Source organism: Propithecus coquereli, unplaced genomic scaffold (genome assembly GCF_000956105.1).
Source record: "Propithecus coquereli isolate 6110/MARCELLA unplaced genomic scaffold, Pcoq_1.0 Scaffold80, whole genome shotgun sequence".
Classification (NCBI taxonomy): domain Eukaryota; kingdom Metazoa; phylum Chordata; class Mammalia; order Primates; family Indriidae; genus Propithecus; species Propithecus coquereli.
This window is the reverse complement of record NW_012154174.1, coordinates 6,399,636-6,414,129: the sequence shown is the minus strand read 5'-3', so window position 1 is coordinate 6,414,129 and position 14,494 is coordinate 6,399,636. Positions and strand designations below refer to the sequence as shown.

At 37.2% G+C, this 14,494-nt stretch overlaps 1 protein-coding gene across 1 annotated transcript in view; it reads left to right on the top strand.

The window, feature by feature from the left end:
• The window catches only part of KAT6B (K(lysine) acetyltransferase 6B), a 195,387-nt gene that overhangs the window by 150,940 nt on the left and 29,953 nt on the right, over positions 1 to 14,494 (top strand). The window contains exons 12-13 of the mRNA XM_012663343.1: positions 2,123 to 2,284; positions 5,434 to 5,527. Of these exons, the coding sequence (XP_012518797.1) occupies positions 2,123 to 2,284; positions 5,434 to 5,527 (256 nt within the window). The remainder of the gene's footprint in view (positions 1 to 2,122; positions 2,285 to 5,433; positions 5,528 to 14,494) is intronic.

Here is a 14,494-nt window from a genome sequence, read left to right as displayed (position 1 = left end):
CTCCAGCTGTGTCTTATGATTTTTTAAAGCCCCTCCTCCTGGTTGTACCAGGCTGTTTTGGCAAGCTTGAAGGAGGAAGGCAATTCTTACTGGGAAGGTTAGGTGATATGTTAGTTCTTACTAAAGCCTAGGCATGTGGTTTCTCAACCTGGGCCCTATTGATATTTCAAGCTGGATAGTTCTTTGTTGTAGGGGCTGTGCTGTACATTGTAGGATGTTTAGCAACATCCTTGGCCTCTGCCCATTACATGCCAGTAGTACAACCGGTAGCACAACCACCTCCTCGAATTGTGACAACCAAAAATGTCTCTAGACATAGCCAAATGTCCCCTGGGTGGCAGAATCAGCTCCAGTGAGAACCCCTGGCTAGAAGGAAAGCTGAATACATGTAGCTTGACCTTTCTGTTGTTGTTAGTATTGGGATGCTGCCCAGCCAGCCCCAACCAGTTGAGATGACAGAGTTGTTCTCTGTTGAGGCTTCACTAATGTCACAAGTTCAACCTTCCTATTAGCTCCTTCCTTGATGCCTTGGATCTTTTTTTCTAAGCAAAATAAAATAGAAATCACTGTTTCATTGTTTCCCAAAGGGAAAAAAAAACATGTTATTGGCCTTAAGTAATTATTAAATAAGTCAGCATGAGTCAGTATTGAGGTTGAAACTTTCACAAATCCATGGAAAGTCTTCTCGGAGCCAAGAGAATCTGTCTTGTGAGGCTGGTAAGAATGGTCTGCTCTGTCAGGGCAGGTGCTTTTGGAACCTCCAGAGAGGAGAGGGGAAACATCAGAAGGAGGTTTATAAAATTTATTTATACAAATAAGGACTTGGATTTGATAAGTACCAAGGTCCCTATACTAGAATCTGAGTTAATACTTAAAAGTACAGCATGTGGGGAACTTTTCATTTAGGAGTTTCCTAAGTAACTTTAGAAATAAATGAAGAATAATCATAGATTACTATTTTCCTATCTTCTCTTCATCTATTCCTTTTATATTGGACCTTTCACAACTGATTGAGAATTTTGCTTTGGCATTGTCATCTCTCTTTTTTTTCTGGTTCACAGATACATACATCTCCATCTTTCCTTTTTGTAAAATACTACCATTTCCAAAAGGACCATACTCCCAAATACATAAAAACTTCCTTTAATTAAAGAGAGAATTGTATCCTCTGTGTCCGTTGCCCATATTTGATTATGTTGCTATGTGTGGGACCTAGGTTACATCCAAGGGAAATAGTTATATGAAGTCTAAAAATAATTTGTGCAATATGAGAACCCATGTGGTCCACAGGAGACCTGAGAATGGTCAAGTTCATTGTTAAAGAGCTCTGGTTAGCAAATATCCATTTCCCCTAAGAAAAGTACTAGGGACATACTTCTTGAATCTGCTGTGTTTTCTGTTTTCGACAAGTAACTACATTTGATCAAAGAAATTGGCATCTGTGCCTAGCCTCCTGTCTATAGCCATCAGTATCACAGCTTGATTCTTTTATTTTGAAGAGAAGTAGACTGTAATCATGGTACTTATTGTAGGTTGAAATTCATATCACTTTCTCTGTAAGTATTCCCAACATAGAAATTTTATCTTTTCCAATTATATTTAAAATGATGCTTGGGATAAAACCAAAATGGAAGCCTCTTTGCTAATCCACACTTCTGGGGAATCAGAATAATACAGTTCATTTATTTCATTTTTATGCGAAGCCCTTTTGAGAACAACATAAAGTTTAACTTCTTTGAGAAATATTTTGATCTGTTTATGTTTCTTTAATACGGATTTACTTGGTTCAAATAAAGAGAGGACGTGACTGATCATTTTTAACTCATCATAAATTGCAAGTAAAAATTATTCCTTTGCTAGTGGTTTGGCCCTTCTTTAGGTAGCATAAAGAGAAACTTAAGCTACCTTAAATTTACCCTAATTTAAGAGAAAAGGTAGAATTCTGATTTGGCAGCGACAGCTGTTTTCTGGTTAACTATATTTATTTAATGAGGTGTTTTAATCTCTCAATTTAGGATTTGGAAATAAAACTATATACTTTTTGAAATACCATATAGAAGAAACAATTTTATGTTGAGCAGTATTTTTATGTTAAATAATGTTGTCTGTTTCTTTTTGCTAGGTTGATGGGAATATGAGCAAAATTTATTGCCAAAACCTTTGCTTGTTAGCCAAGCTCTTCCTGGACCACAAAACGTTGTATTATGATGTCGAGCCATTCCTTTTTTATGTCCTTACAAAAAATGATGAAAAGGGCTGTCATCTGGTTGGATACTTCTCTAAGGTAAAACAAGAGCCAGCATGACCTTCATTTTCTTTTTCAAAATGTTTTTGGTAGAGCCCAATTCTTTGAATAGGGCTTTTTTATGACTATAATTTGAATAAGTGACACGTTTTTGAAAAGCTCAGGTTCTTGTTCAGAGCTCATTTTAAAAGACAAAAACAAAAACATTGTGCCTAGGAAGTGTGTAAAGGACCTTAGCACTGTGTGCTGTGTTGACTGTCACCATCCACGTGACGTTATAATTGCTGCCTTGCAGACCACTTAGCATCTTTGATTTTCTCAATGTTAAGTTTATTTGCTTTTTCCCTGTAAGTGGTGTCAACGTGAAGCTTTCAGTGTAATGTAGCATTTAAGAGGTTCTTCTTCTTTCTCCTTATTGCCTTCCCTCTGTGATCAACAGTATCTCATTGAGTTAGAACATTGGCATTTGGGCTGTCAAGCTGATATAATGACTGATTTTATACTTTCATCTCTTCTTCTCTGTGCTGTTGTTTTAAGTTCTAAAACAATCTCACCTTTAGAAAGCCTAAGTATCTCCAGCTGTTAGCATAGGGAAGACTTTGACATATCGAGGGGATATGGCTTGTCTTTTTCACTGATTCAGAGCAATTCTCTTGCATTCTTCTGCTCAAAGGCTTCTGAGAAACAGTAACTCAAACGCAGTAAAGGAAAACTAGGTTTGGAGGTGTCTACCCTGTAATGACCTTAACTTTTCTTAGGCACCTAGGAAATAGTTAAATGTACCAGGATGGTATATAAATAGAGACAATAATTATGAGACTTCTAGGCAGAAAGTAAATTATCCAAACTCTGTATTTTATTTATTTTATGGCATATTTTTTCATATTAGGTAATAAATGAATTTTAATGAGTCTGCTCTTGAGCAATATAAGTGGAATACTTGAGAGAAGTGCCATTTTTATGGAGGATCAAAAGATAGACTGTATGTGGAGGTACTTGTAAACTGTGGAATCAACCCAAACTTCTAAACTTAAGAATCAACCCAAAGATCATAAAAATATTAATAAGAATAAATAACTGCTTTCATGGGAACCTGCCTCAATGTTTTAATCCACATATTTGGTAAAGCTTTAAAATGAAAAAGAATTAATTTGTACATTATAGATTCAGAAGATGACAGCATTAACACAGAATAAAACAATAAATAAATCTATTTATATAATTTATAAAACACCTTACTTTTATGTAGATTTGTAAAGATCTTTTTCTGGAAAAAATTAAAAAGGATAGTGGTCATGATTGTCCTTCCTGTTAGAAAATGGTGTTTCTTGAAATGTTTATGAGTTTAAACATAGGGCTTGATGGTGCCTCCCTTCCTTATGCTGTGCTGTCCTGTTCCTGAGTCTTGCGCTGGCCTCTGGGTGGTACGATGTATACAGTTGGTGGTGACTCTTGCAGTTTGAATCTCTGCCTCTCTTCCTCCCAGGATGCCCAGCGTTTTACCCAGAACAAGCTCAACTTGGCTCATTTTGTCACATTATCTTCTATAGTATGGCAGCAGCTGCTGTCATTTCTTACTGTTTCAGAATACTAATATCCTTTGGCAGTATAGTGAAACAAAGTCTTAAAAATAACCATGTTAAAAAAACTAGATGAAATTAAACCATATTCTAATGTGTTGATTAGAATGTGGAAGACTCTGGTCCTTTGGGGTTATTCTTAAAGTAAATCCTAGAGGTTATTAGAATAGCAGTTCAGGGATAGCCAGGGAAGGGCCAATATGACCTAGAAAGATTCAGTGCAAATTGTTACATGCATATGACTTTCCAAGCACGTAAGAGATGGCTCTAAACGAAGGAGCAGTTATTTTATCCATAGATTAGAATTTAGCTGTAGTAACATGTGTTAAGGCGGTGAAAAGGGTCACTGCTGTATTGGATTTCTAAAAAAACTCCTAAAGGTGAGAAGAGTTCTGGACAAAGAAAGACATTGTATCAAGGACGAATTCTTTTAACCCAAGTACATCTCTTTTTAGATAGAGTGACCCATTTGTCTAACTTTGCACAGTAGACTGATTATTTGAACATTTGCCACTGATGTGCACATCCAGTGATGGACAATCCATCTTCTTAGGAAAACACATTGTTGCTTCTTTTTCATTTTTCAGAGGCTTCGTAGACAAATGTGCAAAAGTTGGGAGCGCATCTTTTTCACAAAGAAATCTTTAATTCTGCCTTGTAGGGTTTTTCCACAACCATTTCCTGTGTTCTTTCAAATAGGTTCATTAAAGATCTGGGTGTTCTGAAGTAATCCTTGGATGTGGTTGGTACCATTTGTGGTCAATCTTATTTGTGGTTTATATTTGGCCAGAGCATTCACAACCTCAAAAGCCTTTTCCAGATCTTCTCTGTGTAGGTTTTGGCAGCTTCTGTGTTCTCTGAATAAAATGTTGCTGCTCTGATGCCACATCCCATGAAAATTGCAAATTCTTCTTTAAGTGTAAGAGCTGTTTCTCACCATATTCTACCTAATCTTCCTTCTGGTTTCAGACTGTTGGTAATATTTTGGTCTCACTTTTGTTTTGAGGCTTTGGGGTTTCTTGTTGTTGCCTTTTTTGTTTTGTTTTGTTTTGTTTTCCTGGTTTGAAATGCAGATTAGTTATTTCTCTAGCTTTTTACTTTGACTTTTTATTCATAGGAAAAATATATTTGCACGTCTACCCACGTGTATACTATTTTAGTTTCACTGGGGCATTTGCTCAAAGGCAGAAGACAGATTGCAGTTGCAGAGTTGTAGATTATTATTTGACAAGGTAGCTGGCTAAATCCTAACTTACTGTGCTGGGTGATGTTATTTTCTCCATCTCCCAAATTATTTGAGCAAGGAAAGCATTTCTTCCATCCTGTCTGTATTTCGTTTCATTTGGTTCATATTTCTTTGGATTCTTTATTCGTATTTTATGATACTGACTTTCACAATAAAGATGTAATTGAGAGATATGCCCAGAGTTGATGGTTTGTTGTTAGTTGATAGTGTGATTGATTAACACACTAGGATTTTTCTGCTGGAGCCTGACCTTACCCATTGGCCCACCTTAGTGGACTGTTTTACAAGGACAGTGGCAGGTGCAGGGAATTGCCCACTTCAGCAGAGCTCTGACATACTTGATCTGTTTCTCCTTCCCTCAGGAAAAGCTTTGCCAGCAGAAGTATAATGTCTCCTGCATAATGATCATGCCCCAGCACCAAAGGCAAGGATTTGGACGATTTCTCATTGATTTCAGTAAGTGAAGTGCTTTATTTACTTTCATGATCCAGGGAGCTGATGGCTGTTACAGGAAACAGTAACACATAAAACTTTATTTAACCTACTTTATTGTTTTTATCAATAGGTAATGGGTTTTCTATTTATATTTACATAGGTTAGAAAATCTTCCTCAAGTGAAAAATTTACTGCTGCTCAGTTATTGTACTCTAGGAAATTGAGACTAGATCTCTCGGCAGTGTCACTAGCTTGCAAAGCCATTACCCTGAATGAACCGGCAGAATTACATTCCACTTCGTGGTGTTGATGCTCATTAGCACCAAAAGAGGCAATTATTTGCGATTAAAGCTAAAGGAAGAGTTATTTAAAAAGATTTTCAGCTTTCTAAAATTCTGCCTCTGATCTATACAGTACAGAGCAGGAAAGGTATATTTCCATTTAGAAAAACAATTCTTTAGGTAGCCTGTCCTGAGCCTCTAGTAGAAATTACTCTTGTTGTGTTATGGAAATTATTTTCTATTATGGAAATTATTGTTTGTATCTAGAGGTTTCCCAAGAAATAATTGTTTTATGTGAACTTGAATCTTCTGTGCCTCCTCAGTTAAAACCAGAATAATATATAAAAGGATACACAGGATAATGTTTTTAAAAAATCAGTGGTTTTTTTCTCCTTGTTTATATTATGTTGGATGTGTAAATGTAGTTGTTAAGGCTACATGTGGAGAATTGATTCAAAATATCCAGATAACATGACAACCAGATATCCCATGATAATAGTCATTTCTGGTCTTATAAAAATCTGCCTCTGGGAACCGGGTGCTTCTTGATTACCAGATTGCAGTCTGTCAGATTATTAACTGAAAGAAGGAAAATTTAGGACATTGTATAATCTTCACAAAGTATATCAAATGCAAAAAACAGAATGTAAATGTGCTCACAGAAAACTATGAAGAAATATTTTGAATCTAAATCTGTATTGTTCGATATTGAAAGATTAAAGTCTGAGTATAAAATAACTGCATAGCAATTTTAGACAGATATGTTTAATTTATTGACATTGAAGAAGATATAATTCTTTTAAAAGAAGTATTTTAATTGATTATTTTTCTATTTTTAGATTATATTTTCAGTTATTAATTCATTACCCGGGTCTTATATATTCCTTCCTGACCTAGTTGTCCAGGAAACAAGTTATCCCAAGGAGGGTCATCTTACCAGGAATTTACCGTTTTTATTTTATGGAGTCCTAGCTATAATCAGTTCTAAGGGCAAAACCATTTGTCTTGTTCTGGAGTTTTTTGTGGCCACCATTCATGGGTTGTTCATAAATATTAGTTTCTGGTATGTGTAGCAGCCATGCAAGTCTTAAATTATGATTGTATCTATATGCTACAGAATAAGACAAACTCCTTTGCTCAATATTCAAGATCTTCCAACACCTAGTTCCAACTTATCCTTTAGGCCTTTTCATCTATTAATCTCCTTTTTCTCAAATATTCTGAACATACCTCCATTTTTCTTGTCTTTGCAATCCCTTCCTTGAAATGACCACTTCTTCATTTCCCAGCTTCTGTCTATTCAAAATCCTGCTCATTGCTAAGAGCCAGCTCAAGAGCCTCTGCTTTTGGTTCCCACTTCCTGGAGTTTGATCTTGTACCCTTTTGGTTCTGTATTCTATAATATTGCACTTACACTCTGTTAACCCTGTGGTGGTAATTATTCATGTAAGTGTCATACTTACAAATAGCCTCTTTGGATACTTTCTTCTTTGTATCTGGTACTATCCCTGTATAATAATCTATATTAGATGTATTTTTGTTGACATGAATTGAATCCCGAAAGTGACATGGTTACCGGCTACGATAATTATCTACCTAAAATTTAAAAAGGACTGGTACTTACTAGGTAAAAATTCAAGCTCTAAATTCAGTCACATCTTACTTATACAGCATGGTCTGGCACTAAGGCCTTCTACATAAGACAACAACCCAGGTAACAAAGACATTCTCTTCAAATGCTGTCTTTATTTTAATCATTTAGGTGAAAACTGTGTTAGTGTCTATTTTGTATTTTTAAACATGAACTACAGACACATTGAAACCTTTTTTGGGTGGCTCAGGGCCATCATGATCAATGCTGCCCATTAGGATATGACCAGGCAATGTGGTGTTTGAGGATTTTAGATTTTCTCTTTCCTGTACCCTTGGCATTGCCCTTACACTGGAGGAGGTTTAGGAGTGTGGAGGAAGATTTGAATAAAGTTGAAAGGGGATTGGTGTTATTCCTTCAGAGAAGAGGAGAGTAGGGGAAGAAATTTATAACTCAAAGAAAATGGGAACTAGTGTAAATGCAGTAGAAATTCAACTTAAAACCAAAAGAATTTCTTGACTACAAAAGTTTTAAAGAAGATAGAATAGGCTGCTAAAAAAAATTGATAGCATCTCCTTCTTGGAAGTTACTTAAAATAATGGTAGATAAATATCCTTCCAAAATAATTGCGATCCAGTCTTTTGCAGAGGGAGGGGATGAGTCACACGACTTTTCATGATCATTTTTTACTTCATAATTCAGAGATTAGGGCAAGAAAGCTAACTAGGGTTGCAGGTTTTCTAAAATCTGTTTTTTCGAGGGAACTTTTACTGGTTAGATTTATTGTATTTCTATTTTCTACGTGAGCCTGCGGTCTTTTGGTCAGGGGTACATTTTCAGTAAGTCAAATAAAGTTGTAAAGCAAGAAAATCTTTATTTTGTCTATAAAAATTCCTAATTTAGCAAACTGAAACAAGATACCAGCAGAGAGAAAGCTATAGCTCCCATTTGCTCACTCGATCACAGATACGGATGGAATATAATACATTGTGTGTATACAGATGTTCCTCGACTTATGGTGGGGTTACATCCTGATAAACCCATTGTAAATTGAAAATGTTGTAAGTCTAAAATGCATTTAATACACAACCTACTAAACATCGTAGCTCGGCCTACCCTGCCTTAAACATGCTCAGAACACTTACATTAGCCTACAGTTGGACAAAATCATCTAACACAAAGCCTATTTTATAATTAAGTGTTGAATATCTCATGTAAGGGTATCGTACCACTAGCCCAGGAAAAGATCAAATTTCAAAATCAAAAGTACAATTTCTACTGAATGGCATTGCTTTTGTACCATTATAAAGTTGAACCATTGTTAAGTCGAGGATTGCCTAGAGAAAGAACTGCAAATATCAGGCTTCAAACCCTGTTCTCCAAAACAGTCGGGAGAGGCGGAATGATCATCCACAGGACCAAGTGCTGCCCTGGGATTAAGAAGCTTGTCTGTGGCTTCCTAGGACAGCTTGTCTGGGATTTGTCAGAGCAAGGTTCCCTAGGAGGTCATTTGCGGAGTTTGGCCAGAATGACTAAAGCAGACCAACTCCCATCCTGCTCATAAACCACCGCTTGAATTTTGCAACTCTTAACCCAAAACTTAAGAAGTGGAGAATGAAGTAACTGTCATTGGTTGGTTGATGTCACATTTCTTTCTCCTGAATTCTGAGATTCTTCTCTTCTTCAGTGAGAAGATTTTAGTCTTCCTCATTTCTGGCTCCATACACGTACACGCACGCGCACGCGCGCGCGCGCACACACACACACACACACACACACACACACATTCTCTCCCTTTCCTCTCCATCCCCACCACATACCTCAAGACTTCAGAGAAGCCCCCTTCCCACAAAACTTTTGCAATTCCTGCTTCAGAGCCTCCCACAGGAAAGGCGAGTAGCTGCTCTTCTTCCCAGGGCACTGCTGGGTAATGGGGTACCAGAGTGTTCCCTCCCAGGGCCTTGCCTATGCCTCTGCTAGAGCTGCCCAGAAATGCCTTATCCATGTCACTATATTTTTTTCCTTTAATTTTGCAATAATTTAAGACTTAGAGAAAAGTTAAAAGAAATAGTGGTAGGAGTTCTAATACATTCTCCACCCAGCTTCTCCAGGTGTTAACATTTTATCACATCAGCTTTCTGCTTTATTGCTCTCAGCGTCCCCCTCTCTCCCCTTCTCCCTCTGGCTCTCTCCCTCTCTCTTCCTCTCTCTCCTTTCTTGCTCTCAGTTTTTTTCTGAATCATTTGACAGTAAATTATAGACATGTTGCACCTTTACCACAAATACTGCAGTGTGTTTTCTACAAAGATTCTGTCATACATAGCCACAATACAAATGATCAAAATCAAGAAATTAGTGTTGATTCAGCACTATTATCTAATCTATGCATGCACCTTGTTCAAATTTCAAGTTTTGCCAGTTTACACTAACATCCTTTCCAAGGGGGAAAATCCTCTTCGTCTAGGATCACGTGTTGTATTTAGTTATTATGTCTCTTGAGCCTCCTTTAATCTGGATAGTACCTAGTCATTGTTTTGTTTTCCTTTATTTTTCATGACTTTGACATTTTTGAAGTGTACAGGCCACTTATTGACACTGTGTCCCTCAATTCAGGCTTATTGGATGTTTTCTCATGATTAAATTCAGGTAATACATTTTTGGGCAGGAATACTATAGAAGTGATCATATGTCCGCCTCAGTGCATCTTACCGGGGTCACACGATTAATATATCTGTCCCATTACTGGCTTAAGGTGGTACCTGCTGGGTTTCTTCACTGTGAATTTGCCGTTTTTTCCTTTGTATCAATGAGTCTCTCTTCAGAGATTATGTAAATGTCTTGTTTCTCATGTAGTTTTCACCTACTAGTTTTAGCATGCATTTATGAAATCTTATCTAAAATAATTATTACTGTGGTAGTTACCAAATGGTAATTTTCTAATTCCATTGTTTTGTCTACCTACTAGTTGGCATTCTATAAGGAAAACCTTTCTCTTCTTCCACATTTAATTATTTATTTATATAATTATGGACTCATGGGTTTTCATTGTACAGATTATAACTCATTGCTACCATTATTGATTTTGATGTTCCCAAAATATCAGATTGTCCTAGATTTATTTAGTAGCAACTGCTTCAAGCTGGCTGTTGTGCCCTTTTGACCTGTTCCCATCCTTTAAACACTTTCTTACTTTCTGGTACAACATGATGTTCCAGATTTATTCTTTTCCTAAGCTAGCCCTGGAATCATCATTTCTTCTAAGAGCCTTGATTCCTTATAGTGGAGAACAATATTTAGAAGCCAAGATCTGGGCACTTAGGTGTGCTCATTGCTACTGGGGTATCACTGCTTCTAGGCCCTCTCTTATGACAGAGCTAGGAAAGAAGGAATATTTGTGTGTGTGTATACATACGTGTACACACGGATGTGTAATGCACACACACATACACATCTATCATAAGTTCATACCATTCCAGATAAACACCATCACAAAGTTTTTTTCTATCCTCTCTCTTTCCGTACTTGCAAATCTCTTTGACAGTGAGAACCCCTGACTTCCATTAACCACCATAAATTTACTCACGTGCTGTGCCCTAGAATACACGTTAAGTAGTTTCTGAATTACTGACTCATGCCACTGTGAAAAACAAACCTCCTAACTAGAACTATACAGTTCTTTCTGGCTTTATACCCTGAGTGTGTTTAGTCAAAATACTGTGTTTAAGTGTTACTTGAGTTAGTTCTTTTTCATCTTTTTTCCCTTAAGTGTGGTTATATTATTCATTGAAATACATTTACACTTATTTTTTTCTGTTTGTTTTCCATTTTAGTGTTTTCTCCATCCCTGTTAACTTTTATTTTTTTTAATTAGAATGTAAAACATTAATATGATTTTAAGGCCGGGTGTGGTGGCTCAAACCTGTAATCCTAGCACTTTGGGAGGCTGAGGCGGGAGGACTACTTGAGGCCAGGAGTTCGAGATGAGCCTGAATAAGAGCGAGACCCCCATCTCTACAAAAAATAGAAAAATTAGTGCACCCCTGTAGTTCCAGCTGCTCAGGAGGCTAAGACAGGAGGATTGCTTGAGCCCAGGAATTTGAGATTGCAGTGAGCTATGATGACGCCACTGCACTCTAGCCTGGGCAACAGAATAAGATCCCCATCTCAAAACAAAAAACCAAAAAAAAAAATGATATTAAAAGTTGCAACTATAATAAAGGTTATCCTCAGAGAAGTGTCACTCCCCGCCTTGTCCTCTCCACCCATTCCCCGATCCATTCCTGCATGTAACTATCCCATTAGTTTCTAGTTTATCCTTCCTGTGACTCTTTTTATACAAATGAGCAGACAGGTGTGTATTTTTTAATTTCTCCTTCTTTCCTACACAAAATGTAGCATACTATAGCCTTTTGCCTTTTGTCTTTTCCAATACATCCTGGAAATCACTCCATAGAGATTTCTTACTCTCTTTTACACCTGCATTGTACTCCATTGTGTGGATATACATAAGTTTATTCACTACTGTCCTATGATGGACATATGAGTTGTTTCCAAATACTCTGCAATTTTAAAAGTACTCTAGTGAGCAATCTTGGGCATATTTTGACTTAGGTATAGGATGTTATATATTCTTTCGGTTGTTTAGGACTCTGCATAGCTGGGCGATGGGTGAGCAGCTAATGAATTGAGGCCTGCAGAGCCAGAACGCTGGCTGATGAGCAGGATACAAAACCTGTCCTCCTCGGCTCTGACCCAGGAGAGACCCAGGGAAAACCAGCTGATTCAGTAGGAGGTGGGAGAACAGTATGCCAGACGGTGGTGAGAGGTCGGCATCATCACTCACATGCGTGTTTGTGTGTATGCGTTTATCTGATTCCAAACTGGAGGATGGAGAAGGATGAGAAGAGTCCTTCTGTCATTTTTTACCTCTTTCATTCAACCTCTACTGATTGGGCTCCCCCAGTCTACACTCTGCTAAACACTAGTGACAAAAGTGAAGAAGCCATAGCTCTTGCTGGGTGGTCAAGTTCACTGACGAGTCAACAGTTGCTCTGCAGTATTTTGTGCAGTATGCTTGGAGAGTTCACAGGAAGTTGAAGTGAAAACATTCCAGGCTGAGGGAACCACATATTCACAAGCATCACCACATGAGGAAGCATGTTAGACGGTTAGGTAACTACAAAAGAAATTCCAGGTGCATAAAAGACTTCAATGATTAATAAAAAACAAACACACAAAAAGATTAAAAAGCTAGAAGAAAGAATATATAATTATCTCTCTGATCTTTGGAATGGTCAAGGACACTTTAAGCATCAACACAATGAAAGAAATCATGAAAAAATATGCAGATGGTCTTGACTATATAAGAATGTAAAACTTCTATTTAGTAAAAGGTATTAATATTTAAAAGCAGACGTAATGGGCAGACACAGTGGCATGCACTTACAGTCCCAGCTACTGGGGAGGCTGAGGCGGGAGGATCACTTGAATCTGAGAGTTCTGGGTTGTAGCGCACTATGCAGATCAGGTGTCCGCACTAAGTTTGGTATCAATATGGTGACCTCCTGGGAGCAGGGGAACCACCAGGATGCCTAACGAAGGGTGAACTGGCCCAGGTCAGAAACAGAGCAGGCCAAAACTCCTCTGTGCTGATTAGTAGTGGGACTGTACCTGTGACTAGCCTGCATTCCACCCTGGACAACACAGCAAGATCCTGTATCTAAAAAGGAAGAAAATAAGCAAACATAACAAGAAAGATGTTTGCAACATATATGCCAGGCAAAGGTTTGATAGCTGTATAGTGTTTGAACAAATATAAAAGGGAGATTCGATGGCATTAAAACATAAACCCTAATAGAAAAGTGGGCAGAGGGAACGAACACAGAATGTGCAGAAAAGGAAAATAATAGGTGGTAACAACATTGCTGACATTTACTGAGTGACTAATAGGTGCCAGCCACTTTTTCCTAAGAGTCCTGCAATATTGACTCATTCAGTCCTCACAACAGTTGAGATGCCTGCTTCAACTCCATTCCATGAGTGATGAAACTGAGGTACAGTTACACAGATAATAAGCAGCACAGCTGTAATTCGAACCCAAGCACTTTAACTCTTAGCCACTACACTCCGAAGTCTCTTAAGTGCAAACAACTAATTCAAATGTGGAAAAAAAAAATGTTGGTGATTTTAAAATGCAAATTCAAATAACTGCCATTTTTTGCCCACCAAGTTAGCAAAGACCTTGCAGATCTAACTAAGCTGGTGTAAAATGGGCACTGTTATATTTACACTGAAGAAAGTGTGTATTTGTAGACATTTTCTGGTACTTTGACAATATGTATCAGAAACATCTGACAGTTATTTTTGAAAGGAATTTATTCTAAGGAAATAAGTATTTTAATCAACATATATTAATTTCATACTTAATATAGCAACATTATTTTACATTATTATATTTTATATAGGGGGCTTCCTCTTTGGCTCCCCATTATAGCAATGTGAACTTGTAGTAGAAAGTTAGAAAAATATAGTTATAATACCAGAAGAAAACGAAATCCTTCACAATCCTGTCACTCAAAGAGTTAATGTCTTTCAGTACATTTGTCCGTCACACTGTCGTTATTTACAATAAAAAAAAACTGAAACAGCCTTGATATTCAAAGGTAAGAGAGAACCACCATTCCTGTGAGAAAATTATGGGATATGCATAAAATGGAATATTATTAGCCATTAAGAATCATGTCCTGAAGAATTTTTAATAAAATAGAAAAATGCTTATAATAATTAAATGACTTTCAAAATTATATACGTAATATTTTCTCAATTTTGTAGAAAATGTATGCAAAGAACAGAATGGAATACATTTATAGATTATCTCTGGAATTAGAATTACAGATGATCTTTATTTTCTTATTTATACTTTTTGCTGTATCTAAAAAGAAAATTAAGAAGCCAGAGGCAGTGAAGGCCTGACCTAAGGTAGTGACAGTGAGGATGCATGGAGACGAGGCAGGTGTCTCCCTGTTGTTCTGCAGCGGGTAGAACACGCCTGGCACAGAGCGGTACTCAGTAAGTAGAGGTTAATGCATCCACTGAGCTAAGAAAGGGAGTGAGCAC